Source organism: Ursus arctos, unplaced genomic scaffold (genome assembly GCF_023065955.2).
Source record: "Ursus arctos isolate Adak ecotype North America unplaced genomic scaffold, UrsArc2.0 scaffold_4, whole genome shotgun sequence".
In the NCBI taxonomy this organism is placed as follows: Eukaryota; Metazoa; Chordata; class Mammalia; order Carnivora; family Ursidae; genus Ursus; species Ursus arctos.
Window position 1 is genome coordinate 23,886,380 of NW_026623056.1, and position 21,040 is coordinate 23,907,419.

Consider the following 21,040-nt stretch of genomic DNA (forward strand, 5'->3'; position numbering starts at 1 on the left):
TTTTAGATCTAACTCAATTTCGTATTTGTTTTTAAGACAATCAGGGCCAAGTGTGATAGGTCTACAAACCCAATTCAGGCTGCAGACAGATGACATGTAACATCTGGATTAGGAGAGGAAGAGAAGTCTTGTTAAGAGGTAACATTTCCAGATCAGGAAGAAAAAAAGCAAAAGGGAAATGTTGCACATGGACTGTGAGGCGAGGAAGGCTGAGAAGAGTTTCCGCCTGCAGAACATTTCCCAGGGTCTCCTCGGTGGGGAGTGAGCCACCAGACGAGGTTCTGAATGGGCATTACTTCACACGGTGCCTGACACCGAGGATGCAGTCAACGCTTTTAAGCACGCTTTTATTCCCAGTGGTACAGAAACAGCTCAGATGGGCCTGCCACCCCAGCTGGGTAACCTCTGGCAAGCTCTGCACATCCCCAGCCTCGCCTTCCTCATCTGTAAAATGTGCTGGCAGAAGCAAGCTGCAGGAAATGTCAGCTGTTATTATTGTTACCGAGGTGGTGGAAGCCTTTCCAAAGTCAAACGTGACAAATGAGAAAAGAAAACCTTGCAAAGGCTGTGAACACAAGCCAAGCGTTTAGGGGAGTATTTCCGAACACTTTCATCTGATTTGGGGCACATGACGTAACCCATCTGCACCTGACCTGCTTGGGAGGCTGTAAGAAAACAAAACCACTTACCTTGGAGAGTTTTGGGGCTACGTGTACCGTGTGCGTGATAATGTGTCCAGCAAATGTAACAATTACGAGCCCAACTACGAAGTATAAAATTTCACCTCACAAAACACACGTGTAAGACCGCCCAGAAGCACACGAGAGGGTGGCAGTGCCTTGCTGCTCACACGCCAGGAACTGTGCTAACGAACACCCTCCAGCATTTGGCATTTGTCCACCCATCATCAGCTTCCAACGTGCTTTCACACCCAACAGGCTCTCTGGTCCTCACGTCCGTTGCGAGTGCAAAGAGCTGTGCCCCTGCCCGCCCCCCAAGCTGGAAACTGGGTCTCTGAACTCCTAACCAAAGCACACCCCCACGGATCAGCCTCCCCACCTGTAGTAAGTAGCACGTACATGCAAGGGAGAAAGGCGTGGAAAAATCTTAAATCAGGAGTCTGCCGCATTCTTTTTAATTTTCAGTCATTACTTATGAACACGGCCAGTCCAGGCAGACTGAGGGCTAGTATTAAAGCAAGTGAAAAGCAGAAAGCCGTTCTATAATTACCCTCATGTTTCTAATAGAGTTCCACAACGGGCATAGAATTATGTACAGAGGGGGGGAAATTGTATTAGACACCTCTGAACCTCTGAAATTGTCTTACTTGGAACCTTGACAAATGAGCAGAAAGTATTTAAAGAAGATAAAGAGGAAGTCCCCATTTGGTGTCCTGCTTAATTTGCACAAAGAGATTTGGTTGTCACCTTCAGTGTCCCCTGCCTTCTCAGGGCCTTCCACGCTGCAGTCCCAGGGCACGGAGCCCGCAGCCTCGAGCTTCCGTAGCACTCACAGCATCAGGGGTCAGGTCACTAACCCCTACCAGGGGCCACGCTGCCCAGGAGTTCAGGGAGTCACCCTCCAGGGAGCCACGGGAGGGGACGTGGGCTTCCCCGAGAGTCCTGTGACCTGACACCACGATTTCCTCAAGTGAGAACAGAAACCACTCTCCCAACATTCCCTGGACAAGGAACTGGCCCCAAACCAACCACCTCCACAAACGCCCAGGAATTTCGAAAGTATAGCTATTTGATGTATCAATGAGAGAGAAGGTTCTACTTAGGGAATCCTAAAATCATAGACTCCCGCAACCCAACTTCCTCACTTATAGATGGGAAAGAGAGCGCTGGCGAGGGGCAGTGACTTACTAAAGACAACACGGCAAGCAGGCAAGCAAGGTCTCAAATGCCTGTGGTATCACAGGATAAGCCTCCATCTCCTGAAACATCTGGGAAGCATCCTTAGCAATTCCTAGCCTTGTTGAGGCAGGCTTGTCTGCCCCTTCCTCAGGGCCCCGCCTGGGCTCTTCTATCCCCGACTGGTTTTTGAATAGAGCCTTGGTCTCCCCAGCTTTATGCCCAGCCCTCCACTTGGCTCCCACCGAAGACAAATACATCCCTCACCTCAGAGATCTCTACCTCTCCTAACAGCAGAGAGAAAACAGGTAATGCAAGCAACACACCCAAGAACGTTTAAAAGCCGCCAGAACCTTACAAACTTGTCACCCGTGGCCTATAATGTTCAGTCTCATTTCTTTTCTAAGGAAGTTACTAGAGCTTCTGCTTCCATCCCTGAAAGCTTCTAGTCCTGAAACCAGAGAAGAAGCTCCACCCCTCCATTCCTTAAGAAGCCATCTTCTCTGCCCACCCAGCACCCCAGCCCTCCTTCTCCCACCCTGAGAAACAGGAATGAGCTTTTTGATGAGGGGTATGACAACTTCACAGGGCAGCTCTCCCTCAAGGGAAAGATTTCCTTCTGGCTTTTTCTCACCCAATTATAACACATATAGTGAAGAGCAATAAGAAAGAAGAGCATTGGTAAGAAATCTCCTCTTTGTCTGACATCTCAGAGAACATTCAGAAGCTCTTCTCAGTCTCTCCAGGATCCTTTTTGGTATCCAACTCATCATCAACTCCAAGTTCACCAACACTCTCCACAAAATCAACCAGTCACCAATTCCTGGAGGCTGGGTGATGGGTAGATGAGTGGGGTATCTGCTAGGACCTCTCTGCATGGCCCCCACTTCTCAAGAAACCTGGAGGAGCAGAAGTCTCTTCTTGACACCCTCACTTGGGATCCAGGGCCTACCTCCTTCATTTCCCCAGCAGGTGCCCGGCCTCTAGCACCACCCTAAATTCTCAGACGTATTAGTGCAATCTTAAACTCCTATGCAGACTTCTGAGTGGGCAGGCCACATTCTCCCACACCCCTGAGCGTATACGCCAGTCAGCTCCAAGTCAGGTCTCCCCTGCATTATCTCCCTCTCCCTCTCTTCTGGGAGAAAATTAGTATGGGTTTCAAATTTAAAATCTCAACTTTAGTTCAATTACTTTAATCCAGGCCCGTCACTGTGGCATGGGGTGGGGGGGCTCTGTTCCCCTCCAAAGGCCCGGTGAACTGGCTTTACGGAGTGGCTGGAATGAGCACCTGTTTGGCCAATCCTACCCTTTTTTGAAATGCCTGGGAAACCATTAAAGGCAGAAAAAATTTCTTTTGTTTTCCTGGAAAATCTACTTTGGTTTATTTACAAAACTTAAAACAACAACAACAACAACAACAACATTAGGAGTTCCATTCTACTTACTCCAGGGAATGCTGAGCCCAAATGTTTGCACAAACAATCACACTAGACCTTTATTCAGACACCTTTATGCTACTTCTCTGTTCACAGGTTGACCCACTCATCCCAGTTAAAGGAGGGGGGAGAAAAGGATTTTCAGTGAAAAAATGGACGAGAAGGACAGTTTTATGAACAGGCACACATTTTATTGTACTTCCCTGTCTTGTGCTTTGCACATATTGCCTTTTATTTTTTAACAAGTTGAAGGTTGGTGACAACCCTGCATCAAAGCAAGTCCATGGGCACCATGTTTCCAACAGCATCTGCTCACTTCGTGTCTCTGTGTCACACACTGGTAATTTTTGCAGCGTTTCAAACTTTTTCCTTATCACTATCTTTGTTATGACAACGTGTGATCAGTTACTTCCACTCGCTGAAAGTTCAGATGATGGGTAGCGTTTTTTAGCAATGAGGTATTTTTTAACTAAGGCGTGTGCACTGTCTTTCTAGACGTAATGCTTAATTGCACACTTCAGACTGTAGTATAGTGTAAACATAATTTCACATGAACTGGGAAACCAAAAATTCACTTAACTTGCTTTACTGCGATACTCACCTTAGTACAATAATCTAGAACTGAACCTGCAATATCTCCGAGGTAGGCCTGCATAAAATTAAAAGGTGAAACATGCTCTTTTATCCCTGTTCTGTTAACAAAGAAACAGGCTCAGAAAGGATAGTTTGCCCAAGGTCACACAGCTATCCTGTCACAGATTCAGGTTTGCCCGACTCCCAAGACCACATTCTTTCTTTCCACCCTATCACCCTGCTTCATGGAATCCCAGAGGCTAACACTCCTGTTTACTTCCTCTTCTGTCGCCTTGATGCCTACTGTGCCTTGAAGATCCAGAGAGACAAAAGCACTGGTATTGTTCCTTTCAAACAGTACAATTTAGCACAGAACCACAAATTTTGCCTACAAGGACAATGTCCCTGAAAACTAAATCCTCCATGCCAGCCAAGTATCCTGTTAGGGTTTTACAGGTATTAGCAATGCCACAGTTGGTTGGTTACTGAGTATCTCAACAGAAAATAATGCAACGACGATTCTTTGCCATTTGGAGTTCAACTCTGAGGTGTCTTGTGTGTCACCGCCGGAGCCTACTAATGGCTCTGGGACCCCCCCCCCCCCGCCCCCTGCAGGAGCAGAGGACATGGGATGAAAGGAGTAGAGCTGCTCCAGACAGGACAGGGGTAAAAAATGGTTGGGGGAGAGAAAGCAAGGGAGAACCCATGGCTCCCTTCTCGTATTGTTAAGGTGAATGTCGAGGTGTAACAATAAATGACGGATCCCTCTGTGAGACAGAAACAAAGACAAGGAAAGAGAAGATGGGGGAGTCAACAGCAAACACGTCCCATTGTACTAATAGACCAAACAATTCTGTGGGGTCCAGGAGATATTTATTGTAAGTTGGTGACAGATGACAAAATTGAGGCTTGGAGAGACGGTCTATCTTACTCAAGGTCAGCAAGTTAGTAACAGCAACAGGACAAGGACTCAGGTTTCCTGACTCCAGGGCTCTTCCTGCTTATAAGCCTCTGCAGAGATGGACAGGAGGCCTTCTTGACCCAGGGGTGAGGTCACCAAGTTTCTAGGCCCCATCCTACTGGCCACTTGCTAGACAGCAATAGAGAGAAGCGAGCACCATGACACACAGAAGAAAGGGTGACACTTCTAAGGAGACACTTACTGTTCACTTACGGCCATCGAGGAAATAAGGCCCAGGCCCTCTAATTTTTCAAGCCGGAAATCTGATGTTGTGAAAAATCTCCCAGCTTTTTAAACGTTTGCTCTAAATTTGTAAAAACACTACGCTGGTCAAATTAAACACATATACAGAGAAAACTGAGCTCACAGGTAACCAGTTCTAAAACTGATGCAAATGTAAAATAAAGAGCCAGACTGGATGCTAGCTCCTGAGAGATCACAGAAGCATGGAGTTATTGGTGCTAGAAATCCATACGCCCACCAAGCATTCGCTCTAATGCATACACACGACTATTTTTCAAATACATGCAGATGCTATTATAAAAAAATCCAAAGTGATTTGCATGGTTAACTGGATCCCTTGTAGCTTTCCATAACTACCCATTTTTCCCCAATGGACTGACAGTAAAAATACAACCACTACCATTTAAACCTTTGTAATTTTTTTCACTGGAAAGAAAAAAAGACCCTTATGTTTAGAAAAGCTTGGAAATGAGTGGACTAAATAATTTCTAAGTCCACATTTTTATAATTCCATGCCTACATGCTACAGAGAGGTGGGAGACAAGGGAGGGAAGGAAGACAAGCCCCCTAACCACACCAAGGTGTATACTCAAAACTCACCACACACGTGGCCATCATGAACTCTTCATGAATGGTATACTACCCCACTGCTAGAACGAAAGCAAAATAGCCACCACCACCACCAATACTCACTGAGCCCCTCCCAAAGAGTTCTTGAATGATCATTATTTCAGGCAAGCAAAGAAAGAGGAACAAAACCAGATACCCCAGGGACTGTCATCAAGCTTTTATGGCAGTCGGAAAAGTCAGACATCTGTCACAAATGATCACAAATTCATAGCTGACCAGTGCGACTAAGACACCTGTGAAGGTAGAAGGCCCGCTTACGAGAATTTGGCTTGTTCCGGGCTGGCCTGAAAGGCCTCCCTGAGAAGTGCTGATTTGATGGCGCGGAGATCTTCTGGGTAATAGAAGTTCATGAGCTGTGTGGGCATGTGGTGGGAGGGATGGGGCATTCCAGCAAAGGGCCTCAGTGGGTAGCAATGTGGCATTTCCCAAGAACTGAAAGGCCAATGTGACTGAAACCAAGTCAGTGAGGACATCTGAGGAGAGGAGGCCAAAGAGGCCATGGGAGACAGAGCACTGAGGCCTTCTCGTCACACTCAGAATGTATGGGATTTTACTTCAAGAGAGAACGCAGTGTCAGTGCCTCACACAGGGCCCATCTCAGAGCAGGTAAACAGGAGATAAACGGTAGAACTGGAGGGGGATGAAGCCAGAGATGGGAGCAGCTGGGTCTCCGGAGGCCTTGTGAAATAGGAGTGTGAGCTTCATGTGAAGAATGATAGGCTGCCCCTGAGGGATTTAGGCATATTTAAAAGATGACTCAGCATGGTCAATGGATTAAAAAGATGCAAGATTGGAAACAGAAAATCCAGTGAGAAGATTACTGCAGTAATCCAGGAAACAGATGGTAGTGGCCCCCACTAGCGTGGCGACGAGGGGGATGGAGAGAAGGAAGTGGGGTCTTAAAGAAGGAGGCTGAATTGACAGGCCTCCGTTCCTCCTTTGCTCTGGGACAGGAGGACAAGCGGGGAGCTCAGGATAACGGCCAAGTTGCTGTCGTGGGCACTTGGGTGAAGAGCGGTGTGGCTGACTGAGGAGGAGCTCTGGAGCATAAATTCACTTTGAACACTCAATCTGTGGCACCTTGGGGTCACCCGAGTGGAACTGTCAAAGAGGCGGTGAAGAGTTCAGGCTGGGACAGGCACCGTAGAGACAGGTCAGAGACAGGGAAGGAAGAAGAGACAGAAACAGTCACCAAGGGTTGGACAAAGGAATTCAAGTCTGTCCTTCACCTGGAAAACTGAGAAAAGGAGAAAACCAGGAAGAGTATGTTGCCACAGAAGCCACGCGAAGAGAGTTCAGGAGAGCATGGCCAACCACGTCCAATTGGAGAGGGAATGACAAATCACAGGAACGTGTTCTGCTTTGTTTGGATTTTTCCTTCAGGACTTTGGTCATAATCTGTATGGTTCTTTTCATTGTCCATCTCCTCCTAAGACTTGTGTCAACAACATGAAGGTTTGTTCCACATCGTATTTCCACTGCCTCGCTGAGGACTTGTTGCAGAGGTCCTCCAAGACCCCCGGTGAAAAATTACAGAACGCACGCATGAATGTCTCAGAAGGAGACACTGTAGTTGAAGGGGGCAGAAATAATCCCTCGGGCAGAGGGCTGAGGCGGTCTGCAGTGAGAATGCGATCCAGAGGACAGGAACAGGGGCCGGTTGGTCTTGAATGACAAAAATACTGAATAAAATCGTTTCCCATCCGTCCTCTCCCCCAAGAACTAGGGAGGATAAAATCCTCTCCCATGAGTTGCTCCATCGTGCAGATGGGTTTAGCAAACCAGGACGCTTCCATTCCCACCAATACTTTATCACAGGAAAACCATGAGTCAGTAGGTTGGGAATGAGGCTTCCCTGAGGATTCCAATTCCAATCTTCTGTATCATGAGCACTGGGATCTCAAGGAGTTGTTGCATCCCAATGACTGGCTTTGGAGCACCAGGCCAACGCCGCAGACAGGTCTATGTGTAAACATCTGCCCTTACACAGCAGGGAGACCGGACTGGGTTATTTACCTCAACGAGTCACTACTCGCTTTTCAAAAACAGTTACGACACTAAAGAGGCAGATCTTTTGGTTCACATAAAACCCAATTTATAAATTTTTATTTCAAAGTAACTTTGTCAAAAGTACATTTGGCATCTGCCTTTTGCTGAAAAAAAGATCTGCTCCCCAATCTCCCCACAACGACAGACTACATTAACTATGTCCTAATTAAATGTTCTAAATCTGGGACAAAACCCACTGGGGAGGGGGGTGGAATTGGAAGAGAGAGAGGAAAAAGCCTTCATAAAACTGCCCTAATTTACTGAATATCAAGGGCCCAGTTGACCTTTATACAGCTTTAAATCAGTCTCTTAGCTGGGACACACCTTCCTTCTTTCAAACTGAGGAGACTGTGGATAAAATAAGATTTAATCCAAAACACTTTCAATAAACATAAACCACAAGTATCAGAAGAATGAGCGCTGCCAAGGAAGGCTACATGATAGAATGACAAGGCTCTGGACCAGAACCCAAAGAACCGAAGAACCGTATGAGCCACTGGCCTGCAGAGTAGCATGACCACCATGTTCTCCACCCCTCCCTTCCTTCCATCCTCCCCTCAGTGTTCATAACCACCTCATGTTTAGATGCCAGCAATCAACACAGAGCCTGGGAAAGTAGTGCTCCTTGACTTTTGGAAAGGTGTGGGGGGGGGGGGGGACAGAGCAGAACTCCTGGGTTGGAATGGAGCCCCCATCGCCAGCTTGAGCAAGTGACTGAACTGCTATAGTTTCCGTATCAGGAAACTGGGGATGGTAACAGTACCCTCATCACAAAACCACTACAAGGATTCAATGGGTTAATGATTTTAAAGCACTTGGAACAATCCCTGGCCAACAGCTGGGGCATATTTCCCAACCACCACTATTCTGACCTTGAGCAAGTCACTGTCCACCAGGGGGTTAAATTTCCCCACCAGCAAAACGCTAGGGTGGGTGAATTGATCTCAGGAAGATCCCCACTGGCTTAACTCCTCTATAGTTCTTTGAATCCTATTACAATTCTCTAAATCCTACTAAGGCTCTGAGCCCTCAGCCCAGCAGCAGGGAGGGACAGCAGTGGTGGTTCTCCTTCGGGTCCGGAGAAGGCGTCCTAGCCCCTGCAGCATCACTTCCTCCCAACTGCAGGCTGGCCAGAGTCCTTCGTCCACCCAGCCAGCCCCTCCCTTACTACACATACAGATCGTTCAGAGAGGACAGCATTCATCATGACACTCAAAGCTGTGGAAACAGCACACAGGTGTGAGAAAAGGACACAGGCCACAGGAAAGAAACCAGACAGGAAGAGACAAGAAACAATCAAGAGACAAAGGCAAACACGACAGACCAGAAATACACTACGCCCATGAGGTTATTTATTCAGCGTCCTTCATCTAATAGCAATTAAGAGAACTGCAAATGACACCAAGTGACTTTGGAGCGAGGGAATGTTCCCTACCTTGAAGCACAGCCCCTCTTCAGTGACTCGCCCTCCCTTCAAACCCAGGCAGACCCTTCCTTCCGGGGGAACAGAGGCTAATGAGTGACCAGTTTCAGGGGTAAGCACCTTTCTCAGGAAGCAATCACCTGCTGGACACTTACCTAACTTCCACTCTGCCCAAAAGTAAAATCAATGTTCACGATGCTTAAGTCCCCTTTCCTTTCTGGAGCTCAGTTTCCACTTCTGTAAAACGGAGGAGGGAGGAACTTAGCCCAGCTAATTTCCAAGCTTCCTAGCAGCATGAATTAAAACTAATATTCCATCAGTGATTTTCATTTCGCAGGAGGAAAAGGTTTTTTGTTTGTTTAATGAGATACAAAAGAAGATTCGTAATTATTTGCTGCTTTCTGCCTGAGGCTAGCTAGATCTCTGGGGTTCAAATCCCCACTCTACCAGTAACTCTGGGACATTGGGGAACTATCTAACCTCTCTGTACTTTGGGACGTTCGTCAGAAAATAAGAATAGAAGAATAACCTTTCTACATAGGATTGTGGTTAGGACTAATTTAGTCAACGTACATAAAGTATAAAGTATTTAGAACTGTGCCTGGAGCAGAGTAAAAAATTATTTCAGTGTGATTATTTTCAAAGTTATGTAGTTTTTCCATTCGAAGGGAAAATGTATTTGGTATGTTAGCATACACGATACGCTAGGACTAACACCAACACACATACCTTTGGCAAGTGGACAGAGCACCTGTGCTCTAGTCATGATCCTGCCCCCAAACTGACGGTATGCTATTGACGAACTACTGCCCCTCCCTGGGCCTCAGTTTCCAGAGCAGACAGCACAAGGATTTCTCTGAAAGTATTCAGATCAGAGGTGATGCACCGGCAGCCAGTGTACTACACGACCTCCTGTTCTAAACCACACGATGTTCCTTTGATATTTTAGTCTCAATATTAAAAAATCAAGAATTCATGTAAAAATCCAGATCCATCGGGTCTCTTAAAACTTCCAAAGCTGGATCAGCCCTGCCTCTTCAGCAGTGGTTCTTCAAGTGTGGGCTGTGGACCAGCAGCGGCGGCAGCATCCCCCAGAAACTTAGTAGGAATGCCAATTCTCAGCCTGGACCCCAGGCCTACTGACTGAGAAGCTCTGGGCGCAGGGCAGGCAATCTGCTTTAACAAACGGGAGGCTGAGGTGCCCTAAAGCTGGGGAGGCGCTGCACGGAGGCACGACTGGCCACTGGCAGGTGCCTAGGCACAGTGCCCCCCTTTAAACAAGAGGGGAGAGTGATGGTGTCTCCCGGTGCGCCGCCCACTCCCTGGCATCCCTGATTTGGACCCCAAGGACCAGCTGGCATTTCTCGAGCTGCCCACCGCACTCGCTGTCCTTACCACCTGGTCCCGGGGTGGGGCGGGGGGGGGAGGGCTTCAGCTCACCAGCCCTAATCTCGAGGGACCGCCCCTCCTGACAGCACGGCGAGGGGTCCCTCTGCACGGTGCCCAAGCGGGACTGCATTGTTCCGCATCCCAAACAGCGCCTATCTGGGAGCGGGCTGCGCACACCAAGGGCACAGTTGAGAGAACAAACTGTTGAGTTTCCTTTATTAATCACAACACAATCCGCACAAGCAGCTGCTATTAAGAACAGCTGCGGCTGCTAAAAGGGTGATCTTGAAGCAGCCTAGAAAGTGCTTACAAGTTGAATATCAGTACCAGGCACGTGCAGACTTGCAGTCTGTTGGCTGGGTTCCTCCTCCTGACCCTGAGAGCCTCTCTCTGGCCCAGAAATCCTACCGCCTCCACACCCTGGGGCACAGTGGGGTGGGGTAGGGGAGAAGGTTTTTAGAATTAGCATAATACAGAGACTCTGGGGTGGGCCTCAGAGGGCTTGAGTTGGATCCCACCTCAACCACGTAGTAACTGTGAGTTACTTAACTTCTCTTGACCTTGCGTTCCTTCCCATGTGAGAGACAAAAACACCACCTACTTCAGAGGGTTGCTGTGAGCCGTCAAAATGAGATTACGCATCTGGAAGTATTTTGTAGACTGTGCAGGACTAGATACAAGTAAAGCCTTATTATTACCCCATGAAAACTACCGTTTGACCCATAAACCATCTAATATAGGACTCACTGTTTCCAGCCTAGGCTATCAAGGGTGAAATCAGAGAATCACAAGCCTACAAAGGGCCTTTTGAGGACCTGTAATCCAACCTTTCTACATTATCCTCCTCCCCCTAATCCCTGAATATTGTGAGCAGGTGCCTCGTCAAAGGGTGGGTCCACCTGGAAAGGCTCCACCTGCAGGAAGCCCCCTACAGTCCAAGGCAGGCACCCCCTTCCTTCCACCGCAGGCTGAGTCTGCATACAGACCACTCCCCCTGGAGAGGCCGGATCAGACTTGCTATAATTTAAGCAGCTTGGAAAGCTGCTTTCAAATCGACCCCACCCAAGGGTCTCTGCACATGCTGCTCTGTCTACGCAGAACTCCTAATACGACTTCGTCTTCATTTCAGAGGGCCGGCTCCTTCTCACCTTCCCATTTCCAACGTCTCTGCTTCACTCCAGCCTCCCAGTTACACCCTCTATCATAACTTTCTGCGCTTCTTCACTAGCACGCGTCCCTACCTGTTTGCATACTGCAATCTCGTTGAATCCCCCAGAGAACGGGAGTCCGTGGAGGTAGTGACCTTGCTTCTCTCATTCAGCACTCCATGCCCTTACACAGTGCAGTGAGGAACACTGGTACACGGTGGGCACTCCCGACCGTGTTGGATGAATTCATGAAGGAATGCTTACACAATTCTCCACGCGTTGTAGACAGTCCAACACTAGTTAGGAGAAACCAAAACCGAAACAAAACTTATACCACCTCCCATTACTGACTTAACACCAACACCAATCACGTCTTCTTGTGTTGAGGGAAAATTATGAAAAGTAAACAAACTGAACAACAGCTCCCCGTGGTAGCTTTGTTCATAACAGCACTGTACCTAGTTAGCTGTCCCTTTATCTTGTGCAGAGGGCATTTATGAAAAGACACGTAAGTGGACAAAAAACCAGGTAGCTCTTTCCTAGAGACAGGGCCTCACATAACAGCGTAATTACGAATGTCCTTAAAGAGATCACGGAGCGGCAAGTACTCACACCCAGGTCCATTGTTAGCGCCGTCACAGACCCTAAGAACCAGTTGGGCAAGGCCTAACAATCAGACCTGGAGAAGGCAGACGTATGGGGCAGGTACTGACCCATTCCAATCTCAGCCAGCCTCACTCACTAGCTGTCCTTGGCCCAAGGGGAGAGCAGAAAAGCCCAGAGAGGAATGAAAACTGCTACCCTTGCCTTTGTCTGGGGACACAGACTCACCCCAGCAACCCATGGAAGATGTCTAAAGGCGGGAAAGCCCACAAGCTCTTTGCAGACCGTGTGCTGCAGCAGAAAACACTGGAGATCGGGGCTGAGTCTTGTTCTACAAGGTACTCCATGACCTCCAACTCCTCCCAGAGTCTCAGGACCCCCATCTGTGAATGGGGGTCAACAGTTCCTACACAACCTTTCCCAAAGGCCTGTCCAGAGAATAATACCACTCCACATCAAATGTGAATGTGTATTATAATCTAGAAAGCATTGCACAAAGGTAACTTATTATTACTGATGGCAAAGAATAGTAGTTTATAATAAAGAATTGCTAGAATTCAGATTCCTGAGTAGGCATGTGGAAACTTGGAGGTTGACTGAGAAACCTAAGAAACGGCTTCATGGGAAAGATGACTTATGCCCTCCCTGCATTTTGTAAAGCCCCAAAGGCAGAACTTCCACGCAGCGTTCCACGAGGACCCTCAATGGCCATGGAAGAAAAGTCAGGATCGACAGGAAAGGGGATATTCCTACAACTCACTGTTTGCTGTTTTGGGTCAAAAAGCTACAGCAATCTGTCAGCACATTTCTTAAACTGCCCTACAATAAGTCTTAAGGTTATTGTTCTTGGAATCTAGAAAAAACTCCACTTCCAATTAAAAAGATCAGATCAAAATTCTCTTTCCAGAAAAGACCGTTTAGCCTGGTTTTCCAGAAGGGAAAATTCTTAGAGACAATGTCAGAAAGTGCTCACTCCTTAAATTGAGGCTGAAAGAAGAAGTTTCACACAGAAAGCTTCTTCCAGAGTGAACCAAATCACTTACCACTCTGTGAGCACCCAGTGTGTACCCCACTGAGTGCTGCAAAGATAAATAAGCCTTGGATTCTTTAACTTAGCACGGGGAGGAATGTGCTATATAAGGGGGACCAGGTGTTAGGAGAACACAGAGGCAAGGTAAATGTTTTTTCTCCTTGGAGAGTTATAGGAAAGCTTCATGAGTCAAGTGGCATTGGACTTGGAGCTGAAAGAGGCAAAGGAAGTAGAGGTAAGGTGTCACTGCTTAGAAGCTAAAACTCTTAACTGTCTCTCTGACGTAGATTATCTTGACAGGCTGCTGAAGCCTATGGACTCCTGCAAAAAGAACATTTAGATGAAAATGATAAAATTACACAGGACTTTAAAGAAAATCAATATTAAAGCAAAAACATACATTTAAAAAGTAAATTTGTGACAGAATACATGGGATTCTTCACTACTGCATTATATGAAATCTAGCAGCCAGTCTAAGAGACATGATCACTTCACAGCAGCAATAAACAACTTTTTGAGATATCTGCAACAATTATAATGTGAAATGAAAATATCTGATTTCTAGTGGAAAGGAAAAAAATACAGGTACTGCTAATACTACTATGATTTATTACCTACTTTTATAATGGAAGAAAAATGCTGTATTTCAGTTGGGGATTAATAAAAATAAAGCTGTAATTTTTCCCATTCAAATTCACACACTCCATATTATTATTTCCATGGACCTAGGTTAAGAACTCCTCACAGTGAAAATAGTCCAAGCAAAGGAAGAAAGTGAGAAGTATTGGTATATTCTGTGACCATCCACAGCACGCAAAGACACAGCTAGAAGATGGCCCTGGAAGGCGGGTAAAACCCTCACGAGTCAACGATGTCAAGGTTCAACACCCCCACTGATTAAATCAGAGAATGTGTTCTAAGTTCTCGAACAGTATCTTCTTTTGGAATAAAAGATGAACGAAAGAAGTTAGGAGAACATTTGTCCACAGGTTTTAGACAAGAACTCCTTTTTCTAAAGTGTGGGAGATGACAGCATATTGATAAATTTACCAAGAGAAATCATGCACCCATATGATGTAAAACTGTGTGCACGTAAGTATGAGTGGGTATACGTGTGTGTATAAACACAGATGTCTAGGAAAAAACGCATGTCAAAATATTAATAGTGATTCGAATGAGGGAATGATTTTGCTTTATTCTTTGTATTTTCTATAATTGGAAAATGGGCAAAAAGAAGTTCCAAAGAGGCTAGGAGACTTATTCCGGGTAACGCACATCCTACACAGTATAAACCAGAGCTGGTACTAGAATTCAGACATGTCCTTCGTTTGTCCTGCACAAAGGTTTTCAGATTCAGAACTGAATGCACCCAAACACATGTGGTGGCTATGATTACTCGCCCCAACTTACATATTCAGAAACTGAGGCTCAGAATCTAAGTGACCTGCCCAAAGTCATATAGCAAATAACCGGAAGAATGGGGGCCCGAATCCAGGTCTCCTCCCACTCCTGACCAAGCAGAGTAGTGTCTTTGTTAAAAGCAAGGGTTTCATCAGCCTGACCTCGGTTAAGTCCCGGCTCTGCCACTTCCCTGTTGGTACACTTGAGAAGTTCCTGAATTTGGTCCTGTAGTTCTTTTTCCAAAGGTTATGGTGACAACTAAATGATACAATGCTGTAAAGCCCTAGGGCAACCTCTGGTGGAGTGGCCATGCCTCCCTGCCTCTGTCCCAGGTGGAAGGACTCCGTTCCCAAGAACGAGCAGGCGTATCTACTCATTAGGCTCAGCAGCCTGGTCCTAGCCTCCACGTCAACTGGGATCCTTCGTTGTGCACAGGAGCAGTCCTGTTGGATGAGAAATGCATGGCATCAGGCCTAGGACAGGACAGGATATCAGAGTGCTGATCAGACAGTTTGGAGAGCTCCAGCGATTCTGATTCAATAGGTCTGAAAAGGGACCAGAGATTCCAAATTGTTTAAAAAAAAAAAAAAAAAAGAGCTGCAGAAGAGTCTAAAGAGCTAATATTCAATGGCAAGTTCTCAGTCTGACAAGAGAGAATCTAATATTTCTGTGTAAGCAAAAGGGGCCCAGTCTAATCATGCACAGCGCGTTATCCAATGGCCAGCAGAACAAGGCATCGTGGGAAGACCCAGAATCATCCACAGTTCTAGGCCTCTTCTGTCAAGGATGAAGGTCAACAATGCCCAGAACCACCGAGGAAGAACTGAAACCAACCCAAACAAGAAACAAAAATAAATATTCAGAGGGCTCTCCCTGCCCTAGACGCACAACACTTTCAGCACTGGAGCCGACTTCAAATATGATCTTGCCCGTTACCCAGACACAGCACGTTAGTGACTAGAACTCTAAGGGACTTACTAAGACTTGGAGGCCCACAAGGCAACGACAGAATAAATTCCCTCAATAAATATTGCTGGATAAATCCATTAAGAGAAAAATGTCATTCAAACGCTGGAAAGACCAGGCTTCAAAATGGTCTACTCTGAAGACACAGAAATTGCCCCAAGATACGGTAGGTATAGCAGCACTTGGAAGCACCACACTGTAGGATTGTGGGGTGGCTACGTTGTATTTACGGACCTAAAAGGACACAGGAGCCAGCAAACTACTTTCGTGGAGGTTGCGGGCAAAAGAGAAGAGGGAGGGGTCTCCAAGGGCGTATATGAATTTCTCCAAGTTTCTGCTCACTATGCTGTCCTCGGGACCCTGCATCCTGTTTGGCAAGCAGTATAACATTCAATAAGTAGTTGTTGAATGCAGAGGCATGAGAATATTTATTCACACAAATTCTTGGAAGAAAATGACGTAAATCGATGGATTTATGCAGGTTAGCACAATGGCCAGAGCACAGAAGGAGCTTAACAAATCACGGTGCAAGTTAGAACTAGTCATGCCTTCCATAGCCAGTGCCTATATTCTCCTAGGCCGCCTCTAGTGGTACTCTCTAGTTCTTTCTGATACCAACCTGCATAAATAATCCAGGCTTAAGTTCACTAGGTTTTCTAGTAATGCCCATTTCTTTAAATAATAAAATCATATATATATTCCTTTTCAGTTTACTAAGTTATTCATGTTCAACAGACGAAGAAACTAAGACCACCCGGCTAGCAAAGAAGCAGACCAGGACTAAAACTACAGATTTCCACATTTTTTTGGAATGGCCATTTTCTCAACCAGAAACTCGAACAAGTGATTTTATCATGGAATAAAATACTTGAACTCAGACTGTTCCAAAAATCAGCTCAGGTGCTGCTCGGATCACTCTAACACTGACAGCTGAAATCAGAAACTAAATCCTGAAAGAGGTAGCAATTTTTTTAAACAAAGCCCGTCCTCTGGACTTAGTGCATTTATTCTTAATAGTTTCTCAAGTAGGAGAAAAGGAACACATCTTAGAAGTGGCGTGTTGTGAGTTTGAGCAACATCTGTACTATTTATTAGCCCTGAGACCCTGGGTGGGTCTTCACCCCAGTAAATTCCAATAGCCTCATCTGTGTAATGGGAAAGCAATAGCTACTCTTAAGACCATGCAAAGTTCCTGGCACTGAGAAGGCCGTCAGTAAATGACAGCTGTCCTAGTAACTATGCCATAGTAGCTACCATTTGGACTGTAGGGTAAGTGACTGCTTGTCTCCTTCCTGGCTTCTACAGTTTTTGCATAGCCCCTGCTCTGCATCTGTTCAATGGGGACACAACTAGTCTCCATCCAACCTCGCCAGGGAATAAAGATAACAAAAGAGCTGGCAGAGACATTATGCAAATACCAAATATTATTAAAACATTAATGAACTCCGGCAATTTCCCTGAATTTTGATAAATGGTGTTTATTATGCACTGCCAGCCTCTCACACAATCTGGGCTCTCAAATATTAACTAGATAATAACAGCAATCAGTCTCCTAAAAGACCAAGGTGTACAGAAATAAAGAGTGAGTCTAGATGTTTCCAGCCAACATCTGCCTCAAAGGAATCAGAAACTCTGTACAAACACAGAATGTCCAGACAGATCACAGAGACCGCAGTGACCACCAACAGGCTCAGACCAACTCCACAGCCTATTAAGAACCCTGCTTTGATAGGACAACGGACTTCCCTGGGGCTGACAGGTCACTGATGATGACAACTGTCTACCATCAAGTTGCCTCCAAGGTAGACCATACAAAAAGCGTCTGAGAAGGGGGGTTGGGTCCAGACTAACAATTTTATACAGAGAGAGTGGCAGCTCCCCACCACCCCAGCTGCCTAAAAACAGAGGTAGGGTTAGCCACAGCTCCATTAAAGGGGCTTGCACCAAATGCCTCCACCATTTCACTCCGTGTGAGGGGATAATGTTTTTAAGCTGCTGACCATCCTCGGGTACACGCAGCTCAGATAGAGACAGAACAAAGCCAAGACGAGTTGCGCCCCCCCCCCCCAATAAAAATTCCCAGAAAAGAGAGCCTGGTGCCACCCCAGTGACACCTTAACAAGCTAAGGGTCATTAAGACACCTCATTTGCATATTCATGAAAGACTCAAGGCTGTGGCAAGTGAAACAAAGTGCACAAAAAGAGATTTTGTTTTTTAAGCCAAGCGAAAATCCGCTTTAGAAAAAGTAAATCCACACGGGGACCCTGGCTGTCGCCAAACCTTCACTTGTCTACAACTGCCAGCACCTCATTAAAGGAAAGCAGAGAACTCACAAATGAATGCAGCACCACACACAGGCAAGGGCTTTGTGCCATCTGCCTTCTAGTGTCCAGAGGGGCAAAAGGCTTAAATGACCTCTCCTGAATTTTCTCTCCTGCAGGTGGAAATATCAAATTCCCAGGGGGGCAAGAAAAACTTCTCTGGCAAGGTCAACGGGATAAAAAGGAATAGAAGGTAATTTAGCTTACCTGCCAACACAATGCCTCTGGTGATATTAAACGCACGTACACATTAAGCACCTTGGAATAATTCACCCTTCATATGTGGGGGAAGGTTCTGCTAGATCAGTGTCTCAGCCACGGGGTTAGCAGAGAAGTTCCCAATGAGCTGGGTATTTGAACTTACCCCACCTCCTCCTCTCCCCTCCCATTTTCTGTTCCATGATTATCCTGAGTGATGGTGACCCAGCACCTTTCTCTAGAAAACCACCTAGTACAGGAGACATCAGAACTGATGCGGGGGCTGTAACAACACAATGGCAGACTTCCATTATTTATGTCAAAGAGAAAGGCCATGATTAAGCAACTGAAATCACTGCCCTGAGCCTTCTCCGTGTATCCCCACCCTCCTGACAATCACTGTGCTGGTTTTCAGATCTGGAAGCTCACTCCCACCAGGTCAGGGAGTTGTTTAAAAAAAAAAAAAGAAAGAAAAGAAAAGGAAAAAAGAAATACATTTAATTCATATAGACAGTTGAATGGTCGAGTAGCTCAATAGAGAGCTTTTCAACTCCATACAGAATTTAGGACATACTTGGCCTGGGTGGAGCAAAAGGTAAAATCCAACCTCAAGTTTTCACATACTTTCTCCAACTTCCCAAAGCATGACTATTACCGGCCCCCAGACGTTCAATCTGTAAAACCCCCGACTTGGACTTGGGCTTCGGGGAGGAAGAAAACCGAGAGGGAAGAAGGTACCCTATGACAGAACCAGCAACGACCGACAACCGGCTGAAACCCAAGTATGTGGGAGCAGAAAGGCAAAAAACTCTCTCTGCCTCTGGGGTCAAAGCCATTTTTCAAAAAAAATTTCCACGACCCTGGAAAACGGGCTGAGGATGGATCTGTAGAGGGCACAGAGCCCCGTGTAAGGACAGCCCTACACTCGAATCCCAGTTCTGCGCAACGTTAACGGCCAGGCCACGTACAGCATGCCCCCAGGGTTGCACTGGTGGAGCCGCAAGATACGTGGGAGGGAGGCTCCCAGCAGCCGACACTCAGTCTACACCCTAGTAGCAATCATTCGAACGACAGGACACTTGAAGAGGGATTTGGTCTCCGGGTCTGCTTAATTATTTTCCATTACACACCATCCGACAATCTGTTGAAGGACCTGTAGGTGCCGGGCTTGGGGGTGGGAGGGGCGGCATTATTCTACCCCCGCTGTCTCCGGGGTTCGAAACTCAAGGCGCCTAGCCCGGCCGGCGCATGGACAATACACAAAGAGGAGGGAGCTGGCGCTTCTTGGGGTCCGAGCTCTGAGCCTGGTCATTTTCGAGCTGGGAATTAGAAATTCCGAGCTCAGCAAGAGCCTTGAAGAAGCACAGGAAATGCTTCCGAGCGCTTCAAAGGGAAGTCGATTTGCAAATCAAAGTTGCAGGAACTCCGGGCGCCCAGCCTACTCGAGCGGGTTACTAGGGAACACCCAACAAGTTTGGTCACCGGGGGCTTGGCATGACAGCGCCGCGCCGCAAGACTAGAGAAGCAACTTGTCGCTCGGGCGCGGAGCCAGAGCCCCGAGCTGTCTCCGCGCCCCAAGCTCAGGACTGGACCCGAGGCTCGGCGTTCATCCGAACCTCCGGAGCCACATACCTTCATTGAAAGGCGTCTCCGGGTCTCACCTGAACCGCGCTGCTTCCAGGGGCTTCCCTCCCACAGAGAGCTGTTTCACCACGAACACTTCACCTGCTTTACAAGCCCCCCGGCCGGTGAGAAATTAACAAAAGAGCCAGCGAACGGGGGTAAAAGGGGATCCGGCGCAAAGTATACTAAGGAAGGGAGCTCGGCTTGAGGCGGAGAAAGAAGGGAAGAGGCGGAACAGAGATGGGTTCTACCACAGGCACCCGGCTCCGGCAAGGAAACCAAGAAGGAAAGAGAGCACAAGAAGGGGGAATGGGTTCTCTGCCCCGCTTCCCATCACACACACACACCTCCCCCTTTTTCCTCCTTACCCAGCATGGAAAAGATGAAGTCCTTGGCTGTGTGAATCTCCAGTGCTCTCTGGTCGTCGTATTCCCGCTGGTCGTGCTTCGTGAATTCTTGGATGAGTTTGTTCAATTCCTCCACCCGAGCTCCTGACCTGAAATCCAGCTCCGGGAACGTTGGCTTGTTGTTACAGCCCAGGGAGGCTGCCTTGCTGGCGGTGGGAGCCGCCATCTTCATGCAAAACGCGCCGAGTAGCAGCTCCGCGGCGGCAGCAGCACCCACCCCCGCCCCCCACCCCGCCCCCACGGGCCTCCTCCCCTAGCCGGCTCCCTGGCTGCGGCCCCGGCCCGTGGGCGGGCTGGCGGGCGGGCGGCCGTCTAGGCGGGCGGTCCCGGCTCGGTGCGCTCCGGGCGTCCCGGCTTCGGCAGCAGCTGACTGCAGCGAGGGTGCGTGTGTGGCCCCGACACCCTTCCCTGCGGCCCCACGGCGGCCCCGATGCTGCAGGTCCCTGCCCTCCCCTGGCCCTCGCTGGCAGCGGCGATAGCGGTGGTAGAGCCAACCGGAGCCTCCCTCCGAGCGAGGAAAGTGAAGTGGAAACAATGTGAAATTCACCAGCTCTGAAATCAACAAGCTGCCGGCTCCGGTGTTACGGAGCCAGCACCAGCGTCCCCATTTAAAGGGACAGCGCACCCAGTGGAAAGAAAAATAAATAAATGACAGAGGTCTGCGCGCCTATGCCACTTGCCAATCTCTACTCAGGCAGACGTGCGAGTTGTGGACGTATTCTTTCTTTACCTCCACCCCCTTTGGGGGCAGGGCTTGCCAAGCTCATTCAAGGAGAGGG

The 21,040-nt window shown here is 47.6% G+C and overlaps 1 protein-coding gene across 1 annotated transcript in view; it reads right to left on the bottom strand.

The window, feature by feature from the left end:
* The window catches only part of MB21D2 (Mab-21 domain containing 2), a 108,763-nt gene extending 88,283 nt beyond the window's left edge, over positions 1 to 20,480 (bottom strand). The window contains exon 1 of the mRNA XM_026496444.4: positions 20,223 to 20,480. Coding sequence (XP_026352229.1) covers positions 20,223 to 20,433 — 211 coding nt within the window. The 5' untranslated portion in view covers positions 20,434 to 20,480. The remainder of the gene's footprint in view (positions 1 to 20,222) is intronic.
* Positions 20,481 to 21,040: the final 560 nt, after the last annotated feature.